The sequence below is a fragment of the Neoarius graeffei genome, chromosome 1 (genome assembly GCF_027579695.1).
Source record: "Neoarius graeffei isolate fNeoGra1 chromosome 1, fNeoGra1.pri, whole genome shotgun sequence".
NCBI classification, from domain to species: Eukaryota; Metazoa; Chordata; class Actinopteri; order Siluriformes; family Ariidae; genus Neoarius; species Neoarius graeffei.
Window position 1 is genome coordinate 76317187 of NC_083569.1, and position 16887 is coordinate 76334073.

Sequence of the window (16887 nt, forward strand, 5' to 3'; positions counted from 1 at the left end):
GATTTTTATTTGTATACTGTAAATATTTTGAAAGTCAGGTAATATAACAAACATGATGAATGTAATGTTAATGAATTTCAAAGGGCAATAGAAGCAAAGATTCCCAACTGGTGACCAGAAGGTTGTGTGGTCAAATCCCACTCTTTGTTGGGCCCTTAAGCAAAATCCTTAACCTTCAGATCCTCAGCAGTATGACTGACTTGGTTTCTGGTTTACAAGTTTTCCAAAAGTGTAAATGAAAATGCCATAATTAAGTATTAATTATTGACATAAGTGACAAATTATGACATAATTTTCATTAAATTAAATTTAACATTTAAACAATTTAATTTAGACAATTAAATATGTTATTGTAGGTACAAAAAGTGACTAAAATTCTTTTTTTTTTGTTATACAAGATGGCTTTAGCAGCCCTGCACTGTGGCTTTTACGCTATATACATCTGTGAAGTAATAACTTTAAACAACATTAATCTGAGGAAAATAAATCTACAAAGAATAAGTATACAACTTGTAAGTTGCTTCATCCAAGTTATGACTTCAGCATCATCAACCAAAGTGTGATGATTTGAATTTAAAGCTGGAGATTGAGCTAAAACTTTCAAATGACACCCAACACTCCAATTTTAATATCTTCCTCCAAACTCTCCCATGAACAAAACTAAAACTAAACAAACAAAAACTCCATATACAGCTAACAGATCTTTTTACAGGTCATTACGATAAAATGGTGCTGTGCCATCTGCAATACTCCACTACCTGCTAGGGGAGAAAAAACAACAACTTAGGAGTAAAATACTTATTGTGATTTGCACTGCTGCAGCTTCAGGTACAGGTGTACATTTATCACATAGAGAGCTGTGTATATGAAATTTATGTAAAATGTAGAGTGAGATCATTTAGGCAATAAATCCAGCAGTATAATGTTTCCCAGCTTCTACATATTGGTAGATTTTATATTTTTAAATATTTTTGATGTGGTATTTTGCTGAAAAGGTGTATTATCATTTAGCATGAGTTAGTATTAGTTCCTGAAAGTTACTTTACAGTGATATTTATCCAAAAAACACATCATTGTGGTCGGAACCTCACTTGTTTATTTGTGAAGTCGTGATGTGTGTTGATTTCTTTCCAATTGCTAAACTATTCAAAATCAGATTCTATTGGAATTCCTTCATAATGCAGATGTGACATAAAAGATTGATGTGTGTGTGTGTGTGTGTGTGTGTGTTTTCCATGTCTTCCTTCTATTGCCTTCCTTCTGTTTCTTCTTCCTTCTGGGTATAACACAGTTGCTGCCTGGTATGTCTTGTGTGTGGGTGTGTATATCCATGTGAGTGTGTGTGAGAGAGGAAAGATAAAGAGAGAGATAAATGAGGCATGTAGAGTTACAACAGACAAGTCTATATGCTGTATCCTGGATAGACAGGCGCTGCCAAGCAGATTAAATGAAGTATATTCAGAGGAAACATGCCCAATCTGAGTGATGCTTGGTGGAAGAGTGTTGCCTATTGTAAGTGTGTGCGTGTGTGTGCGTGTGCGTGTGTGTCGGTTTGAGGTGTAGCCCAAACTCTGCATCTGCAATGCAGTAGAAAAGACAAAAAAAAAAGAAAGAAAACCCAGCCCTCCACACACAGTCCAACTAAACGGTGATTCCCTCTGAGCGGTGGCTCTCCTCTCAGGCGCTACCATAATTATTACACTCTCTCGTTTTCCCCTTGTGGAAACTCTACTCTTTTTTCCTCCTTTATATTGAGTTGTGGTTATATGGCTGTAGATGAGTGCACACCCAAGTGTGTGTAATATTTCCAGCTTTTAGGGTGATTTTTTTTATGTGAAAATATGTCACAATATATTAAAAGTCTTCAATGGTGATGAATTTAAAGCCACTATAAACATTATACAGTGTGGATTTTATGATTAAACCCTCTCAGATTAATTGATCTGAGTGAGCAGGCTCGTCAAAGTGTAATATTAGTTTTTCTGAGTTAATGTTGAAGACGTGTGAAAGACGAGTGTTGTGTCATAAAATATACGAGCCAATCAGATATGCAAATACAGGCCATGTAACACTGTTTTATCAGGAAAATGAGATGAGGTGAAGTGCATATAAGGGTTATGGATCTCACAAAATGTGATTTCTTGATGTGGGTAAAAGTCTACGTGATTTTGTGCCTTTTACGTTATTTAATGAATTCTTTTGTAATCACCACATGAAGTAATTTATAATTCAATATCAGAAGAAAGTTCTGGATTTCAAATGAGATTGTTTATTTGTTCTAAAGCCATTAGGACTGTTTACTCTACATGTTTGGATCTCCATGTGCCATGTCATGCAAACAATAAGCACTTTTTTCTTAATCTGCTTATTTAACGGAGGTCTGATTAGGACCGGATTATTACTGACATGTTGATATACACATACGCCTCTGCATTGTGACTAATACTGCAAAGTCTATGATTCATTCCTGTCTGGGAAAATGTGAAATGGGACTGTAGGCTAAAACTTAAAGTCAAAGAATGAATTAAGCAGGACTTTCTGAACAGCAGCCCATACTTCTCAAAAGGTGACCAAGCTCATGACCTTTCACCTTTGTCAGTTGTGTATGTGGAACTCCTGCAGCAATATGGACTGCTTGCTTTGGTTATGACTCTCCTTATTAAAACATACACACCTTATAGCCATGTGTGTGACCTACTCTGATTGGATAGATTACTGTAAAGAAGTCTTCCAAAAAGGATTTTAAAAATGAACCATATTGTTGTTGGATTTTTTTCTTGTCTTCCACACCAAGACAGTTCAACAGTCTTCCAAGGACACTATTTTTTATAAGAGAAAAGGACAATCCATGTGGAATCTTGTGAAGATTGGTTTCACGAAAACAACAGAAAGCCAACCAACATGGCACCAAAAACATAATCATGGACGAAGATGTCTGAAGGACACATGCTTGAAGACTTTGATGCGTGAAGCAAAATGACATGAATGAAGAATCATGAAAGCAGCCATACTCTAAAAGCATGCATGAACCAACATTTACTGGACACATTTAAAAAAAAAAATCCCTATTTAATAAATCAGTGTGACCCCATCCATTATACCTTCCCCCATCCATCCTCAGCCCTGCATTTGCAATAGAATCTGTATCTATTTCTATATTAACTTACACAAAGTCTGAGGGAGACATATTATTGAATATTATTGAATAAAACTAATATATTTGTATGATTGTAAAAATGGTGTCCTAGAGTTTTATTTGTGCTTTTCAGGCTGTTAGAGTCACTCTGCTGTTAATAGTGATGTCTTTATATTCCAATCAGGTATCAAGTATGAAAAGAAATGGTGATGGGTCCACTGGTTATGGGTTATTAACTGGTTTAACTGTGATCATTCACTTGGAGGTAGATCAAAAAAGGGGATAAAAGCAAGTCAGAGACATATACTCACCAATGACTTTATTAGGAACACCCATCCACCTGCTGTTTTATGCAGTTCTCTAATCAGCCGATCCCTTGAGAGCAGCACAATGTATAAAATCATGCAGATACAAATCAAGAGCTTCAGTTAATGTTCACTTCAAACATCAGAATGGGAAAATTTGTGATCTCAAAGTGTGGCGTTCACTGTGGTGGCATGGGTGTTGGTTTGAGCCAGATGGACTGGTTAGAGTGTTTTAGAAACTGCTGATCTCCTGGGGTTTTCACACACAACAGTCTCGAGAGTTTACACAGAATGGTGTAAAAAAACAAAAAAACAGCGACAGTTCTGTGGGTGGAAACAAATGCCTTGTTGATAAGAGAGGTCAGAGGAAAATGGCCAGATTGATTTGAGCTGCTAGGAAGGATATAGCAACTCATAGCAACTCTTTACAACCATGGTGAGCAGAAAAGCATCTCAGCATGCAACAGCAGAAGATCACATTGGGTTCTACTCCTGCAGCCAAGAACAGGAATCTTAGAATCAAGAACAAGTTACTGTTAAAGTATCCGGTAAGTGTATTCCCATGATATATAATAAATAGTTAAGTGATTAAAGTAACAAAATTGAGCCAGCCATCCTACTGATGTAGAAGTCTTGTGATATGAAACTCAACTTGCAGTATTATACACTTAAAAAGATTATTTACATTTCCAAACATCTTTGTCTCCCTTTAAGAAGAAAATTGCATCACATTTCAATGTCCACTGGGAAAAGTTTTACTTATTAAGTCTACAGTTATGTTAATTTAAATGCCTTGAGCTAATAGCTCTCTAAAATTGATGTCAGCATTTCGCCCACAGGGAAATGAAGAGGGTGGATGTGGGTATGTTGAAAACAGTTATGAAACAAAACCTTACTTTCTCCTGCTCTCTCACTTGGGTATCCATTTAATTATGTATGACCACACAACAATATTATAAATCTCAGGACTAAAAGATGAGAATCATAATTTAGTCTAATTGCTCAGATATCATGTGAATAATTTGTGTTAATGACACAGAGTAATGGTACAGGAAACACTTCCACTGGCCATAAAAGCACAGCTCTTATTTTATATATTTGAAAATACATTTTTTCCCTTATTATGTACAATATGCCTCTAGGCAATACATATGCAGTCCATCAGTTCAAGCCCCCAAATGAATAAAAATAAATAAAAAAATAAACATTATTATTATTAGTAGTAGTAGTCTGGGGCGGACCGTAGGGGGGGGCTGAGAGGGCGAACCGCCCCCGGCCCGGGCCCGTGGGAGGGCCCGGAGATAAGCCCGATATATCGCTTACACTCAGTCCTTCGAGATTACATTCGTCGTGCTCATGCCCGGGCCCGTGTGAGGGCCCGGGGAGTTATCTGATGCACCCCTTAAAATCATTGCAATGTGTTGCAAATAGTCGAGCACGCGAGCGTGTACAATGTTGTAAGATAATGTATGTTGCCGTAGCTCAGCTGCCCGGCGGCTTAGTGAGCACTACAGCCGGGACATCGACCCTAGCTTCCCTGGCCAGCTGCTTTGTTTTAGAACCTCTTTCAAGGACCAGATACCAAAGCAAAATACTGTTGCGGATTTGGCAAAAATGCTCCTTGTCAACCACCCAGCAGTAATTTCTGCATTCAGTGAAATTTGCACCGCCCTCCTTTTATTTCTGACTCTTCCTGTCACCGTTGCAACCTCTGAGCGCTCATTCTCCAAATTAAAGCTGATTAAAAACCACTTGAGGAGCGCAATGGGACAGGAGAGACTGAGTGGACTTGCCATGTTGTCCATAGAGAATGAGAGAGCAAAGAAACTGGACATACAGAGCATCGTGGACGAGTTCGCGGAGCGCAAGGCTCGTCGTATGCCCTTCAAATAATGCGCGCAGTAGGCTATTGATGTTTTATTATGAGCCATGTACAGTATGTCACCTAATGTTTTTTTGTTTCTGAGTTACATGTTCGTTTGAAGGACTTAATGTACAAAATAACATAGTTGCACCCCGTAGTGTTGAAATTGGTAAACACAGTGCATTCAGTGAGGTTTGCACCACCCTCCTTTTATTTCTGACTCTTCCTGTCACCGTTGCAACCTCTGAGCGCTCATTCGTATGCCCTTCAAATAATGTGCGCAGTATAGGCTATTGATGTTTTATTATGAGCCATGTACAGTATCCTAATGTTTTTTGTTTCTGAGTTACATGTTCGTTTGAAGGACTTGATGTACTAAATAACATAGTTGCACCCGGTAGTGTTGAAATTGGTAAACACCGCAGTTGCGGACATTTTGTAGCCTAAAATGATGTTATGATAAGCTTTAATAAAGGGCCCGGTCATTTGCCCCGCCCCCAGCCCGGCTCTGACTTGTTCCGCCACTGGTAGTAGTAGTCACATAACATCACGTTTACTCACTCACTATCCTTTTAACATCTGCTTCCACTTCTAGTGGGTAAGATGCTGCATGGTATTTCTTTAGCAGTCTTCTCCACTCCTTTCTGTTAGTTGCGTCCATAGCAGTGAGGCCCATTAAACGCAGATCATCCTTGATCACCTCCATCCAAGTTTTTTGAGGTCTCCCTCTACACTTGTGGCCATCCACCTGGAAACCTTGGATGGTGTTGACACAGGCTGACCTATGCTGAGTATGACCGAACCAGCACAGGCGCCTGCATCTGATTTCCGTCTCAAGATCCCCTAGCTTAAGCCTTGAACACAGGACGTTTGAGCTTACGTCATCCATAGGCTTCATGCTGCATATGCACTGGAGCATTACTCACTCATTCCTCTCAAGGCATGCCAAGTGCATCTTTTTCATAGGCCAACAGTCACTGGCATAGAGCATGGCACCCCTGATGCAGCAGTTGCATACTCTGCCATGTGTATGGAGAAATAGGGCCTTGTTGGTTAGCAGGGGCAAAAGTTCTCTAAACTTGCCCCATGCAGCTTTAACTCTTGTGATGGTGGCAGCTTCACAGCCCCCACCAGCACAAAGAATGTCACCTAGATAACAGTAGGTGTCCACCACATCAAAACGGTGCTCCCCGACCATCACATAGTCACTTGGTCTTCCATCGATGGGACGGGCTCTGCCCAGACATCTGCTACATCTGTATGTAGGGTCAGGTTTGTGTCTGCCATATATATTACTGCACTTCTTATGAATCCAGTAAGAACAACCACTGCATAGGATGGAGTTACTACTGACACCTTTCCTACACACACCGCATTCACACAATTTCAGGGCATTATGTGGTTAAATCCACTATATGGCCAGAAGTTTGTGGACACCCGACCATCACACCCATACCGTATGTGTTCCTTCCCCAAATTGCTGCCACAAAGTTGGAATCACACATTTGTCTAGAATGTCTTTGTATGCTGAAGCATTACAATTTTCCCTTCACTGGAACTAAGGGGTGCAAACCTGTTCCAGCATGACAATGCCCCTGTACACAAAGCCAGCTCCATGAAGACATGGCTTGCCAAGGCTGGAGTGGAAGAACTCGAATGTCCTGCACAGAGTCCTGACCTCAACTCCACTGAACACATTTGGGAAGCCGACTGCACCTCAGGTCTTCTCACCCATCATCAGTGCCTGACCTCGCTAATGGTCTTGTGGCTGAATGAGCACAGATTCCCATAGCCATGTTCCAAAATCTAGTGGAAAGCTTTCACAGAAGGGTGGAGGTTATTACAACAGCAAGAGGGGAAATCTGGAATGGGATGTTCAACAAGGAGTGTTGTGGTCAGGTGTCCACAAACTTTTGGCCACATAGTGTACATATTTTTCATGTGATCACATATTAGTCACATGTGTAAAACTTATGATCATATATAAATACACCCTCGGTTGTAGGGTTTTGTAAGGGTTCCCCAAAGGGACAAGAAGAAGAATGTGTAGTTCTAAAGTTAATCTTATCCTCCTGTAGTAGCCTCATAAAATCATTAATTTGGGAAAGCTGAAAAGTTGAGGTGTACAGAAACAAGAAGTTTGTGTGTGTGTGTGTGTGTGTGTGTGCGTGTAAAGTGTGCAGCTGTAACCCGAGCACTTCAGTGCGGTGGCTGATCAGGACAAGCTCAGTCCCGAAAAGGAAACGGACATTCCTCAAACTGGACACCGTGTATATGAACATATTACAGAGGTTTGGACGTGTGAGTGAGGATGAAGGCCCGGGAATGGCTCCTGCTTACCTGCTACCTGTTCAGTCTGTGTGTAATTGGAGGTAAGAAGTGAGCTCTGTGTGTGTGTGTGTGTGTGCGCGAGAGAGAGAGAGAGAGAGAGCGAGAGAGAGAATATTTTTTCATCCCTCAGTATGTCTTATGCGTAAATATGGATTTACATCTACCATCATTCTAAAGTTTCATACTAAAGGCGACTAAAGGTGTCTTACACTCCAATCAACAAAAGCTGTTTATGTTGATTCTTTCTTTCTTTCTTTCTTTCTTTCTTAACAAGCATGTCAGTGTTAACTATAGATTGAGTCTGTGCTAGACAGAAGCAGCACTAAAATGAAGCACATTCATCATACCTAAATTGCTAAGATTATTTCATTGTACAGAAATGAAATTTCAGATTAAAAAAACCCACACATTCTTCCATTCTGTTTTACAGTGATATAATCTAGTACACAAAGTGCTTATATAACTATATGGCATAAAAGTTTTCAGTTTTGGTTGAGAGCTAATTTAACCAAATGGCCAAAAAAAAAAAGGTCACCATTTGGATTTAAATAAGCAAATATTAAAGAGTCTTTGATTGGTCCTGTGTCCGAAATCACTCCCTACTCACTATATAGGGCACTATGTAGTGAGGATGCCATTTTGTAGTGCTGTCCGAAACAATAGTGAGGATTATTACACCCTATGTAGTGCACTCAAAGTATCCCACAGTGCATCATGAAAAGTAGTCTACAACCTATGGTCACTGACCAAGTAATATATCCCATCAGGCGTTGCAGTTGTGCTGAAAGAAATCAAATTAAAAGTCTCAAATTTGATGTAATAAAAGGCAAACAAGAAAGTATTCAGCCTTGATTTAAAAGAACTGAAAGATGCAGGTACTTTGCATTTATTAATGTGGGAAATGCGCTCAGTATAATATGGATTTTTCACAAAAATGCATGCATGTGTTTATTATTTTGAAAACTCACCAGCCGACTGATCTGGCACATTTTAATTGTGCAACAGTAATGACATAAATACCAGCATGACAGACGAGTGTCCGCAAGAATTTTTCATTTTACCAATGAGCTCACTATATAGTCCTCGATATAGTAATTCCCTATATACTGTAGTGAGTAGGGAGTAGTGAACAAGTGAGCGATTTCAGACACAGGGTGGATAATTACTGCAATGATTAATGTGTTTCAGCTGGGAACAATTGTTTTAACTCGAACTGATGCAGTGAGTAGTTTCTCGTTTCTTAAACAACCATGTCAGAAGATGTATCCCGTGGTCATGGAAAAGATGTTACTGTGTTTCAGAAGGATGAAAGTATTGGCTTGCATCAAGCAAAGAAAACAAATAAGGTGGTTGCTGAAATTACTGGAACTGGGTTAAGAACTGTCCAACATATTAAAACCTGGAAGGATAGTGAAAAAAACATCATGGAAAAAAATGTAGTCGGAAAAAAATCTTGACTGACCGTGATCAGAGATCACTGAAACGCTTGGTGAAGTTGAATCATTAAAAATCGACAGTAGAACTCATGGCTATGTTTAATAGTGAAAGTAAGCATTTCCATACACACAGTGTGATCAGAACTCACAGGAGTGGTACTATAGAGTTGTGTGGTCATAAGAAAGCCACTTGTTAGTGAGGATAATCAGAAGCTTCATGTTGCTAGGGAGCATAAAGATTGGATTCTGGAGCAATGGGAAAAGGTCATGTGGTCTGATGAGTCCAGATTTACTCTATTCCACTGTACAAGCCTCTGGAGGCAGTGTTATGATCTGGGGTTGCTTCACTTGGTCAGGTCACGGCTCAGCAACATTATCTGACAATAAACTGAAGTCAGTTTCATGTACTGAATGATCAGGTTATCACATCAATGGAGTTTTTCTTCCCTGATGTCACAGGCATAAAATTAGGGCTCAAATTGTGAAAGAGTGGTTCAGGAAGCATGAGCATTTTCACACATGAATTGGCCACCAAAGAGTCCCAACCTTAACCCCATTGAAAGTCTTTGGGATGTGCTGGAGAAGACTTTACAGAGTGGGCCGACTCTCCTGTCCTCAAGACAAAAGCTCGACGATGTTGTGATGTTGCATAAGGCCACATATTCCACCTTCAAGATGACATATTTCCCAATGATATTTCAGTACATCAATGCAAAACCACATTCTGCACAAATTACAAAGGCATGGCTGCGGAAGAAGAGGGTGCCTGTCCCCTCTGTCCCCAATAGAGAATGTGTGGTGAATTTTAAAATTAAAAATATGACTACGACGACCCTGTACTGTTGCACACATTAAAACCTGTTTGCAGGAAGAATGGGACAAAATAACACCTGAACATCTTTAAATGTTGTGAGAAGGAATGGCAACTTTACAAAGTGGTAAATGCTTTACCGTCCCAACTTTTTTTTTTTAATATATTGCAGGAATCAAAATTGAAATGGATTTATTTTGAAAAATCAAAAAAGTTCATGAGGTAAAACATCAAACAATGTGCTGTTGTATTGCTCTGAGTGCAATGCAGGTCAAAGATTATTTACAAATCATTATTTTCAGCTTTAATTTCAATTTCAATATATCCAGTCCCAACTTTTTCTGATTTGGGGTTGTACATAGACATGGCATGCAACCAGTGTCAATGTTCATTTTCACATAAATTTACAGTTTATTCCATGCAGCTGCAAGTTAAAAATGGTGTTTGGCTTGTACATCCTAAAAAACAGAGACTGTCAAAAATCTTCATCGTGTGCCAGGATTGAGCACCAGGCCATCTTGGCGGCTGCTAATGACAGTGTGGTGTGCGGTGATGTTGTCATTTGTTCTTGTCAGAGTGGATCCTGGAGGGTTGTGGCTGAGAGATTTGATGGATATGGCAGTGGTGAGGCTGCTGCTTATAAATGCTCCTAACCTTCAAAAGCAGGGAAACAGGAGTAATGCATAAAAACATCAGTCTCATCAACTTTATGGAGCAAAAATCAAGGCTCCGTCAGATTTGTGTATCGTGGAGAGCGTAGGTTTTTAATGAAGGCCACAGGCCTTTCCTGTGCTTATCTCATCCGGATGGATTTGTATTGCTTTTTACATTTGGCTTCTATTTGTCTTACTCTGTCTTTTTAGAATAAAATATTGTTCAGAAAAAAAAAGAAAAAAGAGAGTAATTTTATTTGTGTGAAACAGCCTTGTGCTTTATCCCACAGAGACCTCAGAGGCAGAGAATAAGCTATTGAAGGATCTTTTTTCCTCTTACAATGTCAAAGTGCGGCCGGCAAAAACACCAGAGAGCAAAGTGGTTGTGAGAATTGGCATGATCCTGGCATCCTTCGTCAGTCTGGTATGGTCCCATGTTTCATACACACTGTCTGAAAAAAAGATACAATTTAATTTGTCTGGCTCTCAGTGCATCTGTATAAACATTACAATAATATTGTGTACCATAAAAATGTGGTGCATAACATTCAGTCATGTACCTTAAATGCATTTTGAAAATGACACATCGTCCTTCAAAGGTACAAAAGAAGTGCCATGGGAGGGGTAATTTGATTTAGCCCTCATCTTAATCATTGACTGATAATATCTCTGGTAATGAAGCATATCCTTGAGAAAGATCCTTGAAGATAGTATTTGGCTAACATTTCAACTATGAGCTGTCGCATTGTCTTGTTACTCATAAAGATGTTATTTGAGTCTGACAAAAGTGTCTTCATTATCTCTCGATGAAGTTTTTAAATGTGAACTGACTGAAATGTTATGCTAGCAAAGAGCATAACTGTTTTTTTAAGCTGCACTGCACTTTTGTCAGTTTCCACATCCCAGAGACATGCTCTAGCATCCATTCAAGCTAATTAATATGATGAGTAAAAATAACTCCTACCAACAACCACAGCACATTTTCAATTCATATCTCATCTTTGCTTGCATAGTGAAGCAGCTGGTGGGATTCAGAAAAGAATAACGTACACTACAACATTGGTCTTTTGCACCACCTATATATAATATATATACACACAATGTCTTGCAAAAGTATTCATTCCCTTGGTGTTTGTCCTGTTTTGTCACATTACAAGCTGGAATTAAAAGGACTTTTGGAGGGTTAGCACCATTTGATTTACACAACATGCCTACAACTTTAAAGGTGCAAATTGTTGTTGTTGTTGTTTTTCTGTTTGTTTTTTTTGTGACACAAACACAAATGTGATGAAAGTATGATCTACAAAAGTATTGACTTTGGGGCGTGACTACCTATGCACACTCCAGATTTGTTTAAAGGAGATATGCAGAACCTTTATTTTTAAATAAATTTCTAAGTGGATAGTATCTCCATCCTTGACTCTTGAATGCTGCATAAATGGGAATAAAAATATATATATTTTTGAGAGTTAAAAGCGACTGCAAAGTTGGCATTCGCGCTGCCCCGCTGAGCCAGCCAGCCCTGAGTGTGTGACGTCACAGCGGTAACTGGTTTTAAGGCAGAGGCCTTTGACAGCTATAGACCAAAGTCATATAAATAAAAATTTACGGTGAAAGTAAGAAATACCATTACTGACTTGCTCAACTAAGACTGATTTAACTTCATTGATTGTGGGTTGACTCTCATTAAAACAGGATAGGTGTTATAACTTATGCAACATACATGTACATGCATGCATTTTCACTGATAAAACGTAAAAGGCTAATTAAATAATCAGATGAACTGAGACAATAACATCTCATCTCATTATCTCTAGCCGCTTTATCCTTCTACAGGGTCGCAGGCAAGCTGGAGCCTATCCCAGCTGACTACGGGCAAAAGGCAGGGTACACCCTGGACAAGTCGCCAGGTCATCACAGGGCTGACACATAGACACAGACAACCATTCACACTCACGGTCAATTTAGAGTCACCAGTTAACCTAACCTGCATGTCTTTGGACTGTGGGGGAAACCGGAGCACCCGGAGGAAACCCACGCGGACAACATGCAAACTCCGCACAGAAAGGCCCTCGCCAGCCCCGGGGCTCGAACCCAGGACCTTCTTGCTGTGAGGCAACAGCGCTAACCACTACACCACCGTGCCGCCCCAAGACAATAACATTCTGAAGCAAATTAAATAATCTTATACTGGTAACTTAAACACACAATACAAGTTACATGTATTCATCTAAATACAGGTAAACAACGTGTTTTTTTTTTTTATCCAAATGAGAGTCGGAGCTTACCCGTCTGTGTTCTCGCTTCTTGAAGGCCGATTGTTTTTGAAACAATCTGACTTTCAGTTGTTTGTTCAGTTCTCCGTTCATTCACTTCTTCCATGTAATGGTGAGATGGCAGCAATACCCAGTTTAGAAATCAGACGGCTGCTCCACTCATTCACTTTTCTTCATACTGTGTATTCCACCATTACTGCTGGACTCAGGCAATTACTAAAACCAGGGACGGAACGGGATGTCACCGGTTTTAGCAACAACTGCAGGGAGGTCACTGCCTGAGCGATATGTCCTGTCCCGTTCCGTCCCAGGTTTTAGCAACAACCCTCGGCTCACTCCAAGAGGACTGGTGCAACTGTTTGTTGCACCAGTACCAGTTTAGAACTCAGATGGCTGTTCCACTCATTCACTTTTCTTCATACTGTGTATTCCACCATTACTGCTGGGCTCAGGCAATTAATAAAACCTGGGACGGAACGGGATGTCACCGGTTTTAGTAACAACTGCAGGGAGGTCACTGCCCAAGCGATATGTCCCATCCCGTTCCGTCCCAGGTTTTAGCAACAACCCTTGGCTCACTCCAAGAGGACTGGTGCAACTGACCTCACTTAAGTCTTGAATGGAGGGCAGGTTGACACCAATAATTTTCTCTGCAGACCTTATTGTCCGTTGCAGTCTGTTCTTCTCCTGTTTGGTGACCGATCCAAACCAGACACTCAGACACATGCACACGCATCAGTCATCTGGTTGGGGAGAGAGCTCCCTCTGCTCTTGCTCTCTCTCCTTAAATAGGGCGCGGTCACTGGGGAAGACACACAAACACATTAATTAACCTCAGGTGCAGTGATTCTGCCCCTTACCTTCCCTGACTCCGCCCTCCGGTCACAGACCGATGCTTGACCACGCCCCGACTGCCACATACCCCCACCGCCCGACTCAGGCCAGGCAGCCATCCGGCCTGCAGCCGACTCCCCCCCCCCTTGACGGGAGAGGAAGTCCGCCATGACCACCTGCACCCCCGGCCTGTGGACCACCTTGAAGTTGAAGGGTTGGAGTGCCAGATACCAACGGGTGATCCGCGCGTTGGCATCCTTCATGCGGTGGAGCCACTGGAGGGGAGCGTGGTCCGAACAGAGGGTGAAAGGGTGTCCCAGCAGGTACTGTAGTAATGGAGGGCGAGGACCGCCCACTTGATCGCCAGGCACTCTTTCTCTATGGTGCTGTAGCGCCCCTCACACACTGACAGCTTCCTATTGATATACAGTACTGGGCGATCCTCCCCCTCCACCTCCTGGGACAAAACAGCCCCCAGCCCTCTGTCCGATGCATCTGTCTGTAACAAAAAGGGGAGAGAAAAGTCAGGGGAGTGTAAAAGTGGCCCCCCACACAGTGCATCCTTTACCTCAGAAAAAGTCCGCTGGCATTGCTCCGTCCACTGGACCGGATCTGGTGCCCCCTTTTTAGTCAGATCAGTCAGCGGGCTGGTGACGTCCAAATAATTAGGTATAAACCTACGATAATAGCCAGCCAGCCCCAGGAACTGTCTCACCCCCTTTTTGGTCTTAGGCCTCGGGCAGACCGCAATTGCTGCTGTCTTATTAATTTGGGGACGCACCTGCCCATTGCCCAAGTGGAAGCCCAGATACCGTACTTCCACCCACCCAATCGCACACTTCTTCGGGTTGGCTGTGAGACCCGCTCACCTCAGCGACCTAAGGACGGCCCTCAGATGTTGGAGGTGCCTCGGCCAGTCATTACTATAGATAATAATGTCATCGAGGTAGGCGGCTGCATAGGTGGCGTGGGGGCGGAGGACCCTATCCATCAGCCGCTGAAATGTAGCGGGCGCCCCAAACAGCCCAAAAGGAAGTGTGACAAATTGGTGAAAGCCGAACGGTGTGAAAAAGGTCATTTTTTCTCAGGATAATGGAGTCAAGGGGATCTGCCAATAACCCTTTGTTAAATCCAGTGTCGAGTAAAAACGAGCTGTGCCTAGCCGATCGAGCAACTCATCAATACAAGGCATTGGGTATGCGTCGAATTTAGACACCACGTTGACTTTTCTATAGTCCACACAGAACCGGACTGACCCGTCGGCCTTGGGTACCAAGACCACCGGGCTGCTCCAGTCACTGTGGGACTCCTCGACGATGCCCATTTCGAGCATGGCCTCGAGTTCTTCCCAAACCACTTTTTTCTTGTGCTCGGGTAACCTGTAAGGGCGGCTACGCACTACCACCCCGGGGGCATCTCAATGTGGTGCTCTATGAGGTTGGTGCGGCCGGGCAGGGGCGAGAATACGTCCGAAAACTCGGTCTGCAACTGGGCAACCTCTGCGAGTTGGGTCGGGGAGAGGTGGTCTCCACAGGGGACCGGAGAGGTACGTGATGCCAATGTTCCCTTTTGAACCTCCGGCCCCAGCTCCACCTTCTCCGGAACTACCGACACCAATGCCACAGGGACCTCCTCATTCCAGAGTTTGAGCAGATTGAGGTGGTAAATCTGTAGCACCCCACCCCTATCCATTCGCCTCACCTCATAGTCAATGTCCCCGACTTGCCGTGTGACCTCAAAGGGTCCTTGCCACTTGGCGACCAATTTGGAGCTCGATGTGGGCAACACTATGAGTACTTTATCTCCCGGTACGCACTCCCTAAGGCGCGTACCCTTGTCATTCAGGCGGGTTTGTCGTTCTTGGGCCTGCCGCAAATTCTCCTGAGTTAGGTGCGTGAGTGTGTGGAGTTTTGCGCACAGGTCAATAATGTATTGGATTTCATTTTTACTTGGTGAACGTCCCTCCTCCCAATTTTCCTGCAGCACATCTGGAATGCCGTGCGGCTTACGTCCGTATAACAATTCAAACGGGGAGAACCCCATGGAGGCTTAGGGGACCTCTCGCACTGCAAATAGCAAGGGTTCGAGCCATTTACCCCAATTACGTGCGTCCTCACTTACGAATTTTTTAATTATATTTTTGAGGGTGCGATTGAACCGTTCAACTAAACCATCCATTTGTGGGTGATACACGCTGGTGCGGATCGGCTTAATACCCAACAACCCATACAGTTCGTTCAGTGTACGTGACATAAACAAGGTGCCTTGGTCAGTCAGAATCTCTTTCGGGATTCCGACTCGGGAGATAATGTGGAAGAGTGCTTCTGCAATACTGTGTGCTGAGATATTGCGAAGAGGCACTGCTTCCGGGTATCGCGTTGCATAGTCCACCAGAACTAATATAAAGCAGTACCCTCGTGCTGACCGATCTAATGGCCCAACGAGATCCATCCCAATTCTTTTGAACAGGGTCTTGATTAACGGCAGAGGGCGCAAAGGCACTTTTGGAATGGCCGCTGGATTTACTAATTGGCATTCGCGGCACGCCGTACACCACCTACGGACATCGCCGCGAATCCCTGGCCAATAAAACCGGGCCATTATTCGGGCTAGTGTTTTATCATGCCCCAAGTGTCCAGCCATGGGATTAAAGTGAGCCGCCTGGAATACCAATTCCCGGTGGCTCTTCGGAATCAAAAGCTGCGTGACTCGCTCTTTAGTTTGAGTGTCCTGCGTCAGTCAGTATAATCTATCCTTCATAATCGCGAAGTAGGGGAAGGATGGGGTGGTGTTTGGCTGGAGCGTTTGACCATCGATTACTCTCACTTGGTCAAACGCATGCCGCAGAGTTTCGTCTCGTGACTGCTCTAATGGAAAATCTGCGAGGGATTCCCCAATAGAGAGAGGAGGAGCCGGCGGCTCCTCACTCTGACGCAGGGATGACATAGACGGCTCTGTGACAGCTGCTTCTGCCAAAGCTACACTGGGACCTCCCCCTGTTAAACTACAGCAGGACCCACTCTTCACTAGATGACTCATTAACTCCCCAAATCCTGGCCAATCAGTCCCCAAAATTATCGAGTGGGTAAGGCGAGGATTAACCACCGCCTTCACTATAAATTTTTCCCCTCGAAAAAGAATGTGGACCGACACTAGAGGGTAGTTGTGAACATCCCCGTGCACACACAACACCTTCACCAATTGTGCTCCCCCCAATGCCTCGTCTTGCACCAGGCTTTGG

At 42.7% G+C, this 16887-nt stretch overlaps 1 protein-coding gene across 1 annotated transcript in view; it reads left to right on the forward strand.

Moving 5' to 3' along the window:
• Positions 1–7522: 7522 nt before the first annotated feature.
• Positions 7523–16887, forward strand: part of chrnb1 (cholinergic receptor, nicotinic, beta 1 (muscle)) — a 73080-nt gene continuing 63715 nt past the window's right edge. Inside the window, exons 1-2 of the mRNA XM_060924898.1 lie at positions 7523–7677; positions 10827–10960. Of these exons, the coding sequence (XP_060780881.1) occupies positions 7617–7677; positions 10827–10960 (195 nt within the window). The 5' untranslated portion in view covers positions 7523–7616. The remainder of the gene's footprint in view (positions 7678–10826; positions 10961–16887) is intronic.